A 16,544-nucleotide genomic window follows, 5' to 3' on the forward strand; every position below is an offset into this window, starting at 1 on the left:
ACATTGTAAAGTGATAAATCGATTCACTTTTTCTCAGGATAGTGCAAAATATCATTTCTTCTGTCATGTCTTGTTCTCTAAATCTCTAAAGCTATATTTCATAATTTTCACCCTTGACTTTTATTTAAGGTCGAGCCGTTAGCTGCACTACTGCATTCTCCAACAACATTGCAAGATGCTACATTTGGGTAAAAAAACAGATTATCCAATTGCCAAATACTTGTATGTTACTCTTTTAGTGAAAAATAATTGTACTATGGGAATAATGGGATAGTTTTTGGCTCAATGTGAAATCTGTATATGTTAGTCTCCATGTTCTTTATAGTTATATCATAATTCACGTTTTTAAATTAAGATTTGATGTTCAACGTATGACGAGCAAACACCAAACCTTTAACATATGAAGCAAAAGTCTTACTAAGTAAGTCAATACTTTATTAAGTATTGCTAAGTTTATTCCTGATTGGCTCAATAATTAAATGATGTATAGCAAGGTTAGGTTGCATTGCACTCTTTTTTCTAATTGATTTGTCGTCAACTTGTCATGAACTGGTTTGAAATTCATTTGAAATAATACATTAGTAGTTTAGATTTTTCAATCAGTGTTCTTTTTTAATTCCTACGAGTATTAGTAGAAACAATGTTTTTTCTATGTGGCTGGCTACATGACTCATACCGTGTGGCCAGGGTTACTTACAGTGGTTACTTAGTCGGTTAAGGGTTACTTATTCTAGAGTTACTCAGTCTGTTGATACGTTTTCGTCGGGGTTAATTATTTAGGGGTTACTCAGCCAGTCAGGGGTTATTTATTCTAAATTTTCTTAGTCATTAAATGCATTTTCTGTATGAGGTCCATGACCGATCAAGTAACCCTTAAATAAGTAACCCCTGAATAGGTAACCTTTGTAAGTAACTCCTGATCAAATAAGTGACCCCTAAATAAATAATCTTTATAGGTAACCCCGACCACACAATGTGGCCAGCCACATATAAAATTTGTGTAGAAATTATATCGATTTTCCTTTTTTAAAATAAAAAGATTGATTAAATCTGCTTTTCTTGTTGGGCTTTTCGCATTTGCAAAGGGAATTTAAGTTTATGATGGTTTGGGCTTTTCTTGTTGGGCTTTTTTGCATTTGCAAAGGGAATTGAACTAATGATGGTTTGGGCTTGGACACTTTTTTTTAGGAATAATGGGCTTGGACATCTTGTTTTGGGATGTTTGTTAAGGAAAACTATTGTGTAAGAAATGGGATTTTGGGAGGGAAGGTAACATCTGAGTGATCTGACTATGTGAGGATGTGAGTGGTGTGAGCTTGCATTTTCCTTCAACATCTTTTCAATATTAACGGTTTATGGTTTATTACCCCCTTATCTCATACTCTCCCCATCTCTTTTAAATTGGTTTCTCTTATTGCTCCATTAGATTTATAAAGCTCTCACATTAAATGACTCATAATGCAAAAAAGAGGAATGAGAGAAACCAAAGTATTACCGAGTAGTTTTTACGATTTTCCTTTTTTATTTATTTGTGTTAAATTACGGAGTAGTTTTTTTTTTTTTTTTTTTACAAACTCTCATTCCTCTTTTTTGCATTATGAAAAGCGAATTCAAATTTAAATTAACATTCAATCCCGAAATCGAAAAGTAACACGATATGAAAAGCGAATTCAAATTTAAATTAACATACATTGAATAACCTAATACATTGAATAACCTCATACTAATACAGAGTACAAAGTGCGTCGTATTGCGTAATAGACAATTAGGATTAGGATTAGGATTAGGAGTATTGTTAGTAAGTAAGTGGTAGTGTATAAAGTATAGACAAAGACGCCAAAGACTAATCGTTTGGCTATAAGAACGCTCTCCTCTCATCTCATCTGCTGTCCCTACGCCACCGACCTCTCAATGCCCAAAATCTTCTGCAAATGATAACAACTCTTGCCTCTTCCTCTCTCTTCTTCCTCTCTCTAACACACTTTTAAACCTCACACATCCTTCCATTTTCATACCCGTTTTCTTTTCTCTTCAGTCATTCTATTCCTTCTTCAATGGATAACACTAACCATAATCACAATCACAATAATAACAACAACATTAACAATAATTACAACAACAACAACAATCCCTCTCATTTCTCTTCCGATTCCACCGTTGTCAACACCGCCGCAGAAACCGCCGGAAACAACCCCAACAACAACAACATCAACAACAACAGAGATCAATTTCTAAGACATCTGAACAAACTATCACACAAGATCTCTAAACCCACTTCCCAAAACCTCCCACCATCAAACCTAGCCGGTTCTGGTTCCAATTCCAATTCCTCAAGTTTCCGAAAACCACCCAATGAACCACCGCTACCACCCCCAGTTCACCCACCACAACAACAACAACCCCCAGTTTACAACATCAACAAAAGCGATTTCCGCGACGTTGTTCAAAAACTCACCGGCTCACCAGCTCACGCCGCAACTCCGGCGCCGCCGCCGCCGATTCACGCGCCGAAGCCGGCTTCTTCACGGCTCCAGAGAATCCGACCGCCGCCATTAGCGCAGCTTAGTCCTCGACCTCCTTCGATGCTGAGTTGTGGGGTCAACGTCAACCCTCATTCTCCTCTTCCACCACTCCCGACGTGCCACGCGGCAGCCGAGAGTCCGATCTCGGCGTACATGCGGTTTCTTCATAGCTCCGTTGATTCCTCCTTTAATCGGACGGGTCAGATGTTGCCACCTCCTTCTCCGCCGTCGACGGATTTTACGACGGCTCTTCCTCCTTTTGGGTTTTTGCCGTCGCCAAAATCGCCGTGTCCCTTTGTTCCGCCGAATATGATGTTTTCTCCGACGGGAAATAGTCCGTTAGGGTTTCCGATTTCGCCGACTGTTCCTGGAGTTCCGAGCCCTAAATGAGGGGAATTGTGAGGTGTTGAAGGTAAATTTTCTAGGAAAATTTTTTATTTCATTATAAAATTTATATATAAATTTATAGATTTTTCATGTGATCATTTCCCAGAAATGTATGATGAAGGAATTGATAGGATTTAGTTTTGTGGTTTTTGTTGGTTAAAGTTAGGGATGTGCAATTGTGCATATGTTGGATGATGATGATGATGATGTAAATGGAGTAGTGAAGAGGAGAAATTTGATATTTAGTTGTTAATGGAAAGGAAATTTGACTATACTGTAGTTTTTATGGTGAAATGTGATGAATTTTTTTGGATTATGAATTTACGAATTTAGTGTTCGAATGTTTATTCATATACTCATATGTATACTTGTTTGGTACGGAGTAATTGGTAATCGCAGTCTTTTCTTGGGTGAAATATTTGAAATTGCATGTGTTTATATGGTGGTAGTCCTCAATAATTGTTGTTAGCTAAGACTTTCTTGTATTCTATGATGTTAGACTTAGAATTAAGTCATTGGTCAAAGAATTAATCTGGTGAAACATTGTGGTTGTTCTTAATGGTTTCTTGGTTCATTTGAAAATTTTGGTAGTGTTGAAAATTTGAGTGTAAAGTTAATCTTTTGATGTGCTTGATCAAAATTCATTACGGTACATTACAGGCCCTAACCTGCTATTCAATTAACAAATGAAGTTTTTGTTAGTGAAAAATCTGGTTTGGCCGTTATGGTTGAATTTTATGCACTTAGAACTGTTGACTGGATCTACTTAGAGGTGAATGCTTGGAAGTTTTGTGGGTGCTTAATCTGCCTACGTCGAACTCCTCTTCTTTGATGTAGTGTTAGTTGAGTATTTACTTGCAACAAGCTTATGGGGTGGCAATGAAATATCCAACTAGATTTTCTTGTTCCTTTTTCTTCTGTGGGAAAGTTCAACATATAATTGGTTGCTTTGTTACTTAATTAATACTAAGAGGGTATTTTATAAAAACAACAATCAATTTACCGGTTTAAACTGCAAAGAGTAAGGTTCTGTGGCTGTCTGACTTTGATATAATGGGACCTTTAGGCAAAGCAGGTGGTGGTAGTCTTTCATTATAATGCAGGGTATACTAATGAAACACAATTGAACATGATGTTTACTCATGAATTATGACTGCAAGATGCATTCTTCTCAAACAAACATCTGTAGTTAGCTTCTGTCAAAGTAATACCATGTATCAGTGTGTTAGATCCTCTGTTTATGTTAGATATTAATGTTAATCTGCCCACATTTGAGGTTTAGTTGGTCTAGTTTGGTCATCAAGAGATTTGATGTTACTTTCTTCCTTACTCAATTATATATGTCATCAAGAGTGCCAGTGTTGTGTGTGCTGCAAAAAACTCTCTTGCTACTCTGAATTTGTTGGGACATTTAAAATTTCTGCGCTGGGAAAGTGTAGCTCTCTCTTATCCACTTGGGGTGCCTACGTTGCTAGTTTTTTGTGCTTAGTAATGTAGGAAGTTGCTTGACACTGCTGAAGTTAACAAGATACTTAACCTTGGCTGTCCTAAGTTGCCTTCTGCTATGTTTCATGTCTGATATATATGTCGATTTGTTGGTTCTTTAGTGTCCATATTTATATATCTTTAGTTGCATCCTGGTAAGTGGTAAGGAGCAACCTCTTTACATTCTGCTGAACTTAGAAGCTCCATATGACATGTTCTAATCCTTTGACCTTTTGATATTTAGGTTTAGTTTACATTCTAGATGTCACCCATTTTCTAGAATTATTGCATGTTCTTGTTTTTGTTGTCAACTTTTAACATCCTTCATTCAGACCTCATTTTCACCTAATTTTGCCTTCTCTTTAGGCGAAGGACTTGGTTTCACGTTTCAGTAGACAATGAACATGTAGGTCTAAGAGTCATATAGCATTACTGCATTATATTATTGATTTAAGTTAGGTTGCTTATGGTAAAAAAATAAAAACTCATGGGTAACAGGTTTCTGCCATGTCTGGGGCATGTGCAGTCTTAATTGTAACTAGAAACAAAGTCAGCAATCAGTGATGATATACTTGTATAATGCCACTACCTTACATGTTTTGATAGGTTCATCCATGTGTTAAATTGTTTTTTAATTACCATATTTCGCTGTATGGTTATTTAAATTAATTATCGGAAGGTTGATTGGCGTTGCTCGTAATCTTTCTTGCATACAACGTATCTTGTTGAAGTTTTCTTCTCACCATCATCTAAATTTTTTTCCCCTTCGCACGTATTCATTCGTGATCCTAGATGGCAACCCACGTGATCCGGATATTTGTTTATGTGATAGTGCCATGCTTAATAGTTTATACTTTATAGTATTGGATTGACTTGGTAATACTGTCATATTTGTGTGAAAAAATGGAGTTATTATATTCCAAGTTTTTTGCTTATTATTGCAAGGGATGAGTTGCATGTAAAACTCCATGTTGTACTCTTGTGGAAGCATTTGTTATTTGAGCTTCTTGGTTTATATGAGACAATCATTAACGGAACGGCAGACGTTCGGAGAAGTTACCAGTTGCTACCCATGTAGACGATGTAGTGTTAATTATTACAGAGTACAGTAGTAGCCTCTGGAGTCTGGACGTTTCAAAGATCTTGATAATGCAATATATGAGGAAAAAATAATTGGCTAAAAAGTCTCCTGTTTTGGTCTATGCTATAATTGCTAGATATGGAAATCAGTCAAAGAACACTTTGTAAAGAGGAAAAAGGTGGGATTAGAAAAGAAATAAAGGAAAGAAATTAACAGGGCACTGTGCTTCTTTGGTGCTTTGTGAGCTAACTCATACCAATTTGCTCTGTAAAAGTGTTGGTTTTCATGGTTTTTGGTGAAGTTTTTTATGGTTTTTGATGAAGTGGGAATCCTTGCTTTGGCCCCCTTTGTTTTGCTTTCTGGAGGCCAATCTTTTGGGAAATGAGCTTGATAACGCTCTACTTTGCTTACCCATCATAGGCCAATACTCACTATACCCACCATCAAAAGAAAAGAAAATGAAATGGTGAAGGAAAATTACTGTAATATGAGTATCGGCAAAACTAACTTGTATTTGATTATCGGACTTAAATTACAACTATATTTAAAACTAACTCCGGTTTAGTCTACTTGACACTATTAAATGATACGAAGTATTTATTTGTGTAGTATAAGTATTACTCTAAAGGTTAAATTTAACAAGATTTTATTTGATACTCCCTCACGAATTACTAACATGCATGATAAGATAATTATATCCAATTTGATATCCGAACAAAATTATTCTGTCTCACAAATGTAATGCAAAAGAAAATGATTAGATTAGATTCCAATCCAATTCCAATGGTCTATGGAAAACATATTTTGCTTGCTATTGTAATTTATTTTTATTAAGTACTATTAGGCCTATTTTTGTTATTGACACAATATTTCCGTTCACCTTTTTTTTGTTACTCCGTATGGATTAATATAAGAAATAGTACTTGTAGTATTTATGTTGATATTAGGTGTAATAGAGAAGGATTTAATGTTTGACTTTTTCCTCATGTTAAGAGAGAGTGTAATACTGTTGCTTATCTTGTTGCAAGATGGGATACGAGTTCGAACTTGGAATATGTAAGATTAAACTCTTTTTTACAAAATATCATTACTTTGGTGGAAATGGATATCTCCTAATTAATATATGCTCGGCTTTTCCTAAAAATAAATAAATAAATAAATAAAAAATAAAGAGGGTGCTTGTAGTATTTCCTTTCACATGAGTGGGTGAGTGTTGTTAATGTTGCTTTAAAATGTCGTTATCCTAGTGTTACATTTTATGAGAGGCCCACTCCAAGACTAGCGCACACAAGTTGAAAGACTTGTTCCATGTTAAAGTGATGTTTTGAAATTTAAGCTTGCTTTAATCTGTCCATTAACCTTCTAATTAATATGCTATTTGCATTTGTGATACTCTGTGATATGATGGGAGAAATGAGAACCTACTTTTTATGTGGCTCAACTAAGAGCAAAATCAGATATCAATTTGATTAGAAAATGGTTAAAAGCACAAGCAATGTCTTGAGTTGTTACGTAACCTACTAAACAAGTGATGCACAATTAAAGAGATCATTTTACATGTGGTGTTAAGTGCCACACAAATGGAGCTTAAAGGTTAGCTCAGTTGGAGAAACCGAGCAAGCTTCAGAACCCGTGGCTTTGTCCTGAGTTCGACGCTTATTACCCTCTCCCCATGAGTATTACGGAGCAACATCCTTGTTATTCCTATGGTTGATTAGTGAATAACAATCTTTTAACTTTGTAACACTAACTGCATGGAAAGAAAAAAAAAATGTTGCATAACATTATAATGGATAGTGGTCCTATTTTTGGGTGAATGGAACAAAATTCTTAACGAGGAATTGAGGAAACCATGGATATTAAAAGTCACTTTGTATGACAATTCATGTGTTTGAATAGAATGACAATATAACATTATTCAGGTGTTCTGAGGAGTTATAGTAAAGTTTACCTCTTTTTCTTATACTACATATACGCTTTTTTTTTTTTTTTTTTTTTCATAGTAGGGTAAGAAAAAGAGGAAACATTAGAAAACCCTTCGTAAATGCAATAAATATATAATCCGTAACTTATATCAAATACTTTACATATACAAATGGACAATGATAAACTACTATACAAAGTCCATTACAATTATAACCCACAATTAGTATTATGTGCACCATGGTGCACCCAATTAGTATTATGTGCACCATGGTGCACCTATAACCTGGCCCAATATGTGCCTAATAGAGGAAGTCCAAATAAAAGAAGCCCTCAAAGTTCGGTTTTTTTTTTTATTTTTTTTTATTATTTTTATTTAAGAATAATAGTTCCTCCTCTCTCCAACTGTATCTATTTTAAGTTCAAAAAAAAAAAAAAAAAACTGTCATATCTATTTTTTTTTTCATTTTAAAAATTCTCTCTCTCCTCTCATAAATTAAAAACCTTCCTTAATTAATTCTTTTGTATTTTCTCTATCCTCTCACCATTTTTCTCTCTTTAAATACTGCAATCTACCATGGCAAAAGACAAAAAACACATGAAAACACCTTCAAAAAGATAAACATCACTTAAACTTCTTTGATTTTCCTTCATTTATGTTAAATTTGCTAATATAATTCAACAAATTGTAAAATTGAAAATATATTCTACTATATAATTGTCTTTTTGATTTTTAAAATTAATTTTTTTTTATATATAGAAAATCAAAATTAGCTACTCCTACTGAAGAGGATGAAGTTGTGTAAGTAATTTATTTTTTAAATTCGCAATTTGATTTTATATTGTTAATTTGAATACTAACTTGAACCCTAAATTTTTTACATAGTACATGTATAATAATTAGTCAAATGTTCAACGTCTAAACACCAAAAAAGTAGAAATTAGATGATGTATCTAAGAAAAAATCAATTGTTTAAAAAAAAAAATAAAAAAAAATAAACCAATTGTTAAAATCTTTTGAACCCCAATTACTGACCACTGAAACACCCTACAAAAACCTTTGAACCTCCTACAAAACTTTTGAACCCCAACCACAAACCACTGAACACCCTTCAAAAAACTTCTAAACCCCTACAAAAATCTCTGAACCCCAACCGTAAATCACTGAATACCCTACAAAAACCTTTGAACCCCCGATTAAAAATTCTGAACCACAACCACAAACCACTGAACACCTACAAAAACCTCTGAACACCCTACAAAAACTTCTGAACCACAATCACAAACCACTGAACACCCTACAAAAACCTGTGAACCCCCTACAAAAACTTCTGACCCACAACCACAAACCACTAAACACCCTTCAAAAACCTCTGAACCCCTCTACAAAAACTTCTGAACCACAACCACAAACCACTGAACATCCTACAAAAACCTCTGAACCCCCTACCAAAACTTCTGAACCCCAACCACAAACCTCTAAACCCCCAAAAACTTCTAAACCCCAACCACAAACCACTGAACACCCCACAAAAACCTATGAACCCCCTACAAAACTTCTAAACCCCAACCACAAACCACTGAACACCCTTTAAAAACTTTTGAACCCCAATCATAAACCACTGAACAATCTACAAAAACCTCTGAACCCCCTACAAAAATTTCTAAACCTCAATCACAAACCACTGAACACCCTTCAAAAACCTTTGAACCCCCTACAAAAACTTCTGAACCCAACCACAAACCACTGAATACCCTTCAAAAACTTCTGCACTTGAAGACACTGCTCAGAATGCCAAATGTTCAGATTAATAAACTATAAAATAGACAATGCCAAATTTTTTTAATAAAATAAAAAATACATAGATCTAAAACAAAAATAAGTTCATAAGTAATGTATCGCATGTTCAGAATTATAATAAAGATGTTCGTAATTCCAAAAATGCATGTTATGTATTTAAAGAAAATGCATCATACGTTCATATTTTTAACTTAAGATGTTCAAAATAATAAATTATAATCAAATACAGAACTGTTCATAACAAAATGCACAATTATCACTAAAAAATCAAAAGAATATGAAAGCTACATATATATTCCGAAACTCAAACCTAGCCATGGTGATTTAGATAATGAAATCTCATCGGTAAATAATCACACCATTGTCTTAACCACCTTCTCCTCGACGACGACGCCATTTTTAGCTTCACTGCTTCATTGTATAAACTCCATTAACAAAGCTTCAAATTAAAGGTTGAAGAAAACAAAATTTGAATTTAATCTATTGTAATAAAGGAATTCACTCTATGGTGATTAAGAACATGAAGGAATTCAATTTAAAAGATGATGAACGAATTCAAGAAAATGAAAAATAAAATAGAAAGAAAAATAGAGGAGACGGAAAATAAAAGGGGGGAAAAATCAGAAATTAGGAAAGTAGAGGAGGAAAGAGAAGAGAAAGTATATTTTAATTGGTGGTGCACATAGAACTATATGCACCATGGTGCATCTTATAATTTGCCCCCATTCGACTCAATTCTATAAAAGAAGTATAAAGGGCCCATCTGGGTTGTAAAAAAAAAAGGCCCATCTGGGTTGTAAAAAAAAGGCCCATTTGAATTTTTAACAAAACCTATTAATTGTTAATCCAACTAGCCAATTTAAAAAAAACAATCATCCTCTCATATGTTAGGCAACATAAAGGATGCCAAAGCCTTGGGGGTGATTTGTTCTTTCCACCTTGTATATCTTCCATTTCATAATCAAAAAATAAAAAATACATGTTGAGACGAATCTAATAAGATTCTACTTTATAATGTTTTTCTTATACATTAATGTACAATTAACGTTGATGTCGTTAAAGATTAGTCAAATTAGATGATCAAATCATATCAAATCAGATTAGGAAAATTTAAAGCATACCAAAGTACCAAACTAAAATTAATTTTGGAAATATAAACCATAACTCTTTACACTAAAAAATATAAAAGATCAGCAACTTATTTTTTGTAAGTGCATTTTATACTTTTACAATCTGATAGTTACAGAGTACTATAAATGTATGAGTATTTTTTTTTAAACAGTTTCAAGAATAATCTTATAGTTTTCTTGGATAAAAATTTGCAGGTCGGGTACTTGGAAGTGAGGAAGAAGGATAATGAATCCTCATCCCTAACCATAAGTACAACAGGTATAAGGATTCGACCTTGTAAAGTCAACATTATAAGGAGGTGAATTTCTCACCAACTAAAACTGTATAAGTGTATTGACTATTGAGTAATTGTTCAGGGGGCAGGCGCTATGTACTGGCTTGTCTCATTTGCCCACCAGAATGTATTGCTGCTGGTTAACTCTTACCTCTCACGCTGTAAACGTCATACACAGACACAATCACACAAAAAACATGTTCATCCAGCAACGTTTTAGTGGATTTCTAGTAGAATTACGTTCCTTTTGAAGACTTTATTGCATGCATAAAGAAATCAATAATGGTTTCAAGGGAACTTTGACATTGAAGAACATATAAACCAACTAAAATAACATCATCATAGTTTACTAGTTTAATGATAATATTTTAATCCACTTACAAAGTATTTAATTGAAAGAAAATACTTCGAATAGAATAGTCGGTTGTCACCTGACTCAGCTCTATGGCATTAAGCTTACAAATCTCTTTCCATCCCCTATTCCCCTCTATCTATCTCGTCACATTATTCTTTCATTGAAAAAACCCCAAAAGGCCAAAAAGGATAGGTAACCAATATGCATCAATAATGATTCTTGTGATAATCTATAGGCAGTTCTCATCATGCAATCAAGTTATCTAGTATCGTTTCTAAGATTTTAAGTCAGAATGTAATAAGAACAAGATACACCCGAATGTAAAGTAGGCATCCTATAATTTCAATCAACACGACATGGTTAGGAGTCTTAGGACCTAACAGACCCAGTCATACTACATAGTACCTTCACACAGGGTAGACTTAAGACTGCCCACTTGAAAGAGATAAACATATCATTATCCAAGTGCCGTGACCCGTGGACCCGCACCACATTCTTCCATTTCATCACAAGTCATATTCATTAAATCGAAAAGTAATTATAAAAAAGGATTATCTTACACCAATTTGAGCTGGACATAAGAATATCAAATTGTACTAAGTAATACTGTCTACCGATTTTAGTCAATAGCTTTATGAAATAGACATCACTACCATCAGCAAGGCCGCTGGCAATCCCACCTTTCTCAATTCTCATCCATTATTGTCGAGCAATAATAATCAAAATAATTATACGAAGTATGACTCATATGATAAGACAGCTAGGCAGCCTAGGCTACATAGTATATAAAATTTTATCTAATTCTTGTTGTGTTGCTAATTATAGATAGATTAAAAACATTCAACAAACAGCACAACCCCTTGTTTTTCAAAGCCGCCGAAAACTGTATAGTGTTCACACTACCTATTGTTGAAAAAATGAAAACTATAGGCAATAGTTTTTCTGATCATTTGGAGTAGCCAATAAATTGAATACTGTACCCAAGAGATTTTACATTTCAAGAAACTACAGTGCAAAGGAGTTCAAGTTTTTCAACAAAAGTGCCTGAATTGTTTTGTCATAACAAAAATTGCCTCTAAGTGAAATCCTAGTTTACACCCCATAATCCACATAACACCTTAATGTCACTAACAAACCACACGCTCAAGCAACAAAACATCAAAGCTTTCCATAATTCAAATGTAAAGGCAAACCATTAAGCAGAAATATGTACCCGTTAACTATTTAAATCAATCAAGTTGCGTAACTGCATAAGGTCCAACAACCTAATCACAAGTTTCCTCAGTAGCCAAGTAACACCACAAGTTGCAGTTGTAGCTTGTAAGGCAATAACCTAAGGTATCGCTAGATTAATGGACCACAAACCTCAAAATTAAAGTAAACATTAGATAGGAACCCACAGCTACATTGCTATAAGGAATTGCATTAATTGCACTTGAACCACTAAAAAGCAATTGAGCCAGTTCAAAACAAACTACACAAGAAAATAGAGGCAGACAGATTTGCCATATTAATATATAAGAACGGCAATCATAGACATCACCCAAGTTGACAATGTTGAATCAAAGCAATACTTGTTCAGAATGAGAAAAACCCCTAAAATCATAAACAAGCACCCTTCTCCTTTTGAAAACCACTATGGAGAAGGTTTAAACCCTAATTCCAACGTTAAGAACTTATGACACTCTTACTGTTGTTCACCGCCTTCTGGCTGCTTAGGAGCCTCCTTGACCTCATCAGCACCATCGTCCTGCAAGAACATTAAGCAAAGCCAAATCAAACATTAGTTCTTTCAAACATGGCAAACAAACATAAAAGCAGCTAATTTGGGAGGCGAAGATGCTCCACCTGCATATCCGATGTCCACAAAGTAAGGTTGTCACGAAGAAGTTGCATAATCAAAGTGCTATCTTTGTATGAATCTTCTCCTAGGGTGTCTAGCTCAGCTATGGCTTCATCAAATGCCTGAGTAAAAAAGAACAAGAGCAAAGCTATGAGGAATACACCTTTTCGAATACAATTAATGAGATTTTCTTATGTAACTTCTGTTAGATACATAAGATGGCATACACATCTCGATATATAATAATTTATCACAAAAATTTGCGTATCTTCCAATTTGAAGAGCAAATACCTGCTTTGCGAGATTGCAAGCTCTGTCAGGAGAGTTCAAAATCTCATAGTAGAACACAGAGAAGTTAAGAGCCAATCCAAGTCTAATAGGATGAGTAGGAGCAAGCTCGGCATTTGCAATATCCTGAAATGTAATTCACAAACATAAAGACCATAAGAATTACACTCTACTGAAAATATAATTTGTTCAGATTTAACATGAATATCATCCAACAAATTTGATCGCGCTCTTCTCAAATTCATACCATTAGCGTTACAGAAAGATAAACACAAAATAAATCATTTCCGAAGGTTAAGTCAGACTTCGCTGAGCAAATTGTAGCAAATGAAAGCTTCAAATTCATCGCCTCAATACTTTGAGGCTAACTGAAATTCAAAGTATATTACGGAATATTCTAATTCAAATTCCAATTACAGCATATCTCAATTTTTGAAATCTACCAAAATTTGAAACACAAAAATCCAAATTCAATGCATAATATTGGACAAGTGGCTTATAACCGGATCAAATTTCAACACAATTCCTCAAAAACCTAAATAATTCCAGAAAAATGCACATATCATATCATATAAACGCAAAAATCACAAACAAAAACCAAATCCAAACCCTAATTAACAGATCTACCAAATAAAACGAAAAAAATCATCAAAAAAATGAAATAATTATACCTGAGCAGCCTTGTAGGCGGTGAGAGTACTCTCAGCGGCTTCTTTCCTCTCAGCACCAGTCTTAAACTCGGCCAAATACCTATGATAATCTCCCTTCATCTTCAAATAAAACACCTTAGAATCACCATTACCAGCAGCAGGAATAAGCTTAGTATCCAGAAGCTTCAAAATACCGTCACAAATATCAGACAACTCCTTCTCAATGCGAGATCTGTAATCACGAATAACAGAGACATGGTCTTCATTACCACGACTCTCCTCCTTCTGCTCAATCGAAGAGATGATCCGCCATGAAGCACGTCGAGCTCCGATGACATTTTTGTAAGCAACAGAGAGAAGGTTTCGTTCCTCAACGGTGAGTTCCTCGCCTTCCGACGCCGCTGAAACAACCTTCTCCATGAACTCCACCATCTCCTCGTAACGCTCGGCTTGTTCCGCGAGTTTCGCCATGTAAACGCTCTCTTCCCTTGCTGAGACCGCCATTGTTGGTTTAGAGAGAGAAAGCTTGAGGAATTTTTAGAGAGAGAAAGTGAAGGTTGAATTTGGGGATCCTTGAGTTTTTTTTTTAGGTTTGTGTTTTGAATTGAAAGGGGGAAGAGAGAGAAAGGGGGGTGTTGGGTGTATTTGATTGGTGCCAAGCTGTAAATTGGTAATGATTGTGTGGGGGGAGCAACTTTTGTGGGGGATGAATGAGGACCGTTGGATTTTGATCGGACGGTGAGAAGAGGGGATCAGTTGTTGAATAGTGAATTAGTGATGTGTAATTAATTTTAATGTTTATTTTTTAGGATTGGATTGACAGCGTGGTGTACGGCGATCATGTTTTTTGACTTTGAATGTTTGGGCTGTGGGAAGTAAGATGTGTGATAATGAGGTTTAGAAAGTTGGTGTAAAGTGGGCTGGGCTTGTCTTTGGTTTGTGGTTGTTGTGGTTTGGATCAATCTTCTTGTTAACTATGGTAGGTAGAATGAATTTGTGGGTTGTTGATAGCTACCATCATTGATTCATTGGGCTCGTTCTTGATTTCAACTTTTTTCAACGTCATTTCTTGGTGTCTACAGAGTCACAAGGACGAGATGAAAATTGATCATATGATCTCCTAAAATCGGGAAGGAAACCTCTAATCACTTGAGCTATCCCTCGCTCTCTTGTTTACGACTTTATGGCTGCATGACAGACTGGTTTTATTATTACGTAGAAAACCAAAATGTAATCGTGTATTGTGTTAATGCACGGGATATAGAAACATACAACGAAAAGTAATGTTGAAAGTAAACAAAAGACTATGATTTTAAAGAGTCAGTCATTTCTAGTTCAAAAAAAATTACAGAATGTTTTTATTTATATAGTGATTGTAAATGGGTGACCATGTGAGGATAAAGTCATGTTATCTTCGCCTTATAATTGTGTTCTAATGTGATGTTTTGAACATGCCCCAATTTTTTGGTATTTAACGAAAGCCGTTTTAGGCTATGTTCTATTCACTTATTTCAATTTTTTGGTATTTAACGAAAGCGGTACCTATCTGCATATTTTATTATTTAAAAATTCATATCTAAAAGTTTTTAAGATCAAATATTTGAAAAATATACATCAACGCTAAGCTAAAATCCCGGTATTTTTCACCTAATTTTCACTTGTTTTAGGTCTCATAAAATCATAACGTTTATATAGATAAGATAATTTAAAAAAAATAAGTTTTGATAATGGTCAATAAGGATTATCGAAATTCAAATTATAATTCAAAAATGTTTTAGTATGGTCTAATAAGTTAAGATAAATTCATAATAAATAAGTTCGATAAATGAAATTAAGTGAATAGAACACACAAAGTTCAATCAAATTGAGATATAAGAAATCTATCTATTAACTAATACTAAAACCGAGTATGCTGATATATTATCACTACCCACGTGTCGCTCTCTTACTAAAAAAATTTCTGCCTAAATGCAATTACGATGTCATCCTTTTTTTTCTTTTGTGTGTGTGTGTGTAGCTATCATATTTAATATTTTTAAATTTTAATATATTAGAAGCTTCTACATTTTAACTATAACCTATAAATTTACCGTAGGAAATTGAAACAATTTTAAATAGCTAACTAATAAATGACCTCTTATATTAAACTATGTATTAGACGTCATTAAACAAGTATGATACTATATGATAATTTTGATGAAAATAAAAATTTAAAAATTACAAATATGGTTTTGTATGTAATACTTATTTATATTCATATATAATAGCCATTTTTTTTAACATTTATAAATTACAAATTGGTTTTATATAAACGTGCATCGCATGGATTCCAACCTAGTTATAAATATAAGATCAAACCTTAAACCAATCAAATCCGGCCAAAACACCTTATATTAGGTAAGTTATACACAAAGTCATTTCTTTTAAATAAACGATCATCTATCATGAAATCACACCGTCCATACGCACCAATCGGTTAGGATTCAAAGATTTCAAACGACCCCATACGCTCAGAAATCAAAAGCTCTCCTAGAAAATCATAGTACACCTAATATCATTGTCCATGAAGACATTGATCACATCATCATCCTCCTCCCCTAACCCAAAAAATAGAAAACAAGGGGAAAACGTGATGGGCTACCTTTGTATCTTAGCGAGAACAAGGGCCCAAAAGAAGCAAACTTCCTTTTCCTCTCAAAGCAAAAAAGAATCTCCCAATTTCCTTTTTCTCTTTCTCTCTTATCTTCAATTGTCATTGTAAATTGTGCTCTTAATAATGCATCACTTTCATACTTGTCTTTCCT

At 34.3% G+C, this 16,544-nt stretch overlaps 2 protein-coding genes across 2 annotated transcripts; one reads left to right on the forward strand and one right to left on the reverse strand.

The window, feature by feature from the left end:
* The first annotated feature begins 1,898 nt into the window (after nucleotides 1-1,898).
* On the forward strand, nucleotides 1,899-3,181 carry LOC145615030 (VQ motif-containing protein 9-like). Its single transcript, XM_081670111.1, has one exon. It carries the CDS (start codon nucleotides 2,055-2,057, stop codon nucleotides 2,910-2,912), a length of 858 nt encoding a protein of 285 aa, XP_081526237.1. The 5' UTR covers nucleotides 1,899-2,054; the 3' UTR covers nucleotides 2,913-3,181.
* A 9,185-nt stretch (nucleotides 3,182-12,366) lies between these two features.
* LOC145614605 (14-3-3-like protein 16R) lies at nucleotides 12,367-14,352 on the reverse strand. Its single transcript, XM_081669668.1, has 4 exons — nucleotides 13,762-14,352; nucleotides 13,094-13,216; nucleotides 12,808-12,924; nucleotides 12,367-12,709 (listed from the first exon to the last, which is right to left on the reverse strand). The coding sequence occupies exons 1-4, from the start codon at nucleotides 14,242-14,244 to the stop codon at nucleotides 12,647-12,649; spliced, it is 786 nt and encodes a 261-aa protein (XP_081525794.1). The 5' UTR covers nucleotides 14,245-14,352; the 3' UTR covers nucleotides 12,367-12,646.
* Between the last annotated feature and the right edge of the window lie 2,192 nt (nucleotides 14,353-16,544).

This window comes from Chenopodium album, chromosome 25, assembly GCF_948465745.1.
Source record: "Chenopodium album chromosome 25, dcCheAlbu1.1, whole genome shotgun sequence".
Classification (NCBI taxonomy): Eukaryota; Viridiplantae; Streptophyta; class Magnoliopsida; order Caryophyllales; family Amaranthaceae; genus Chenopodium; species Chenopodium album.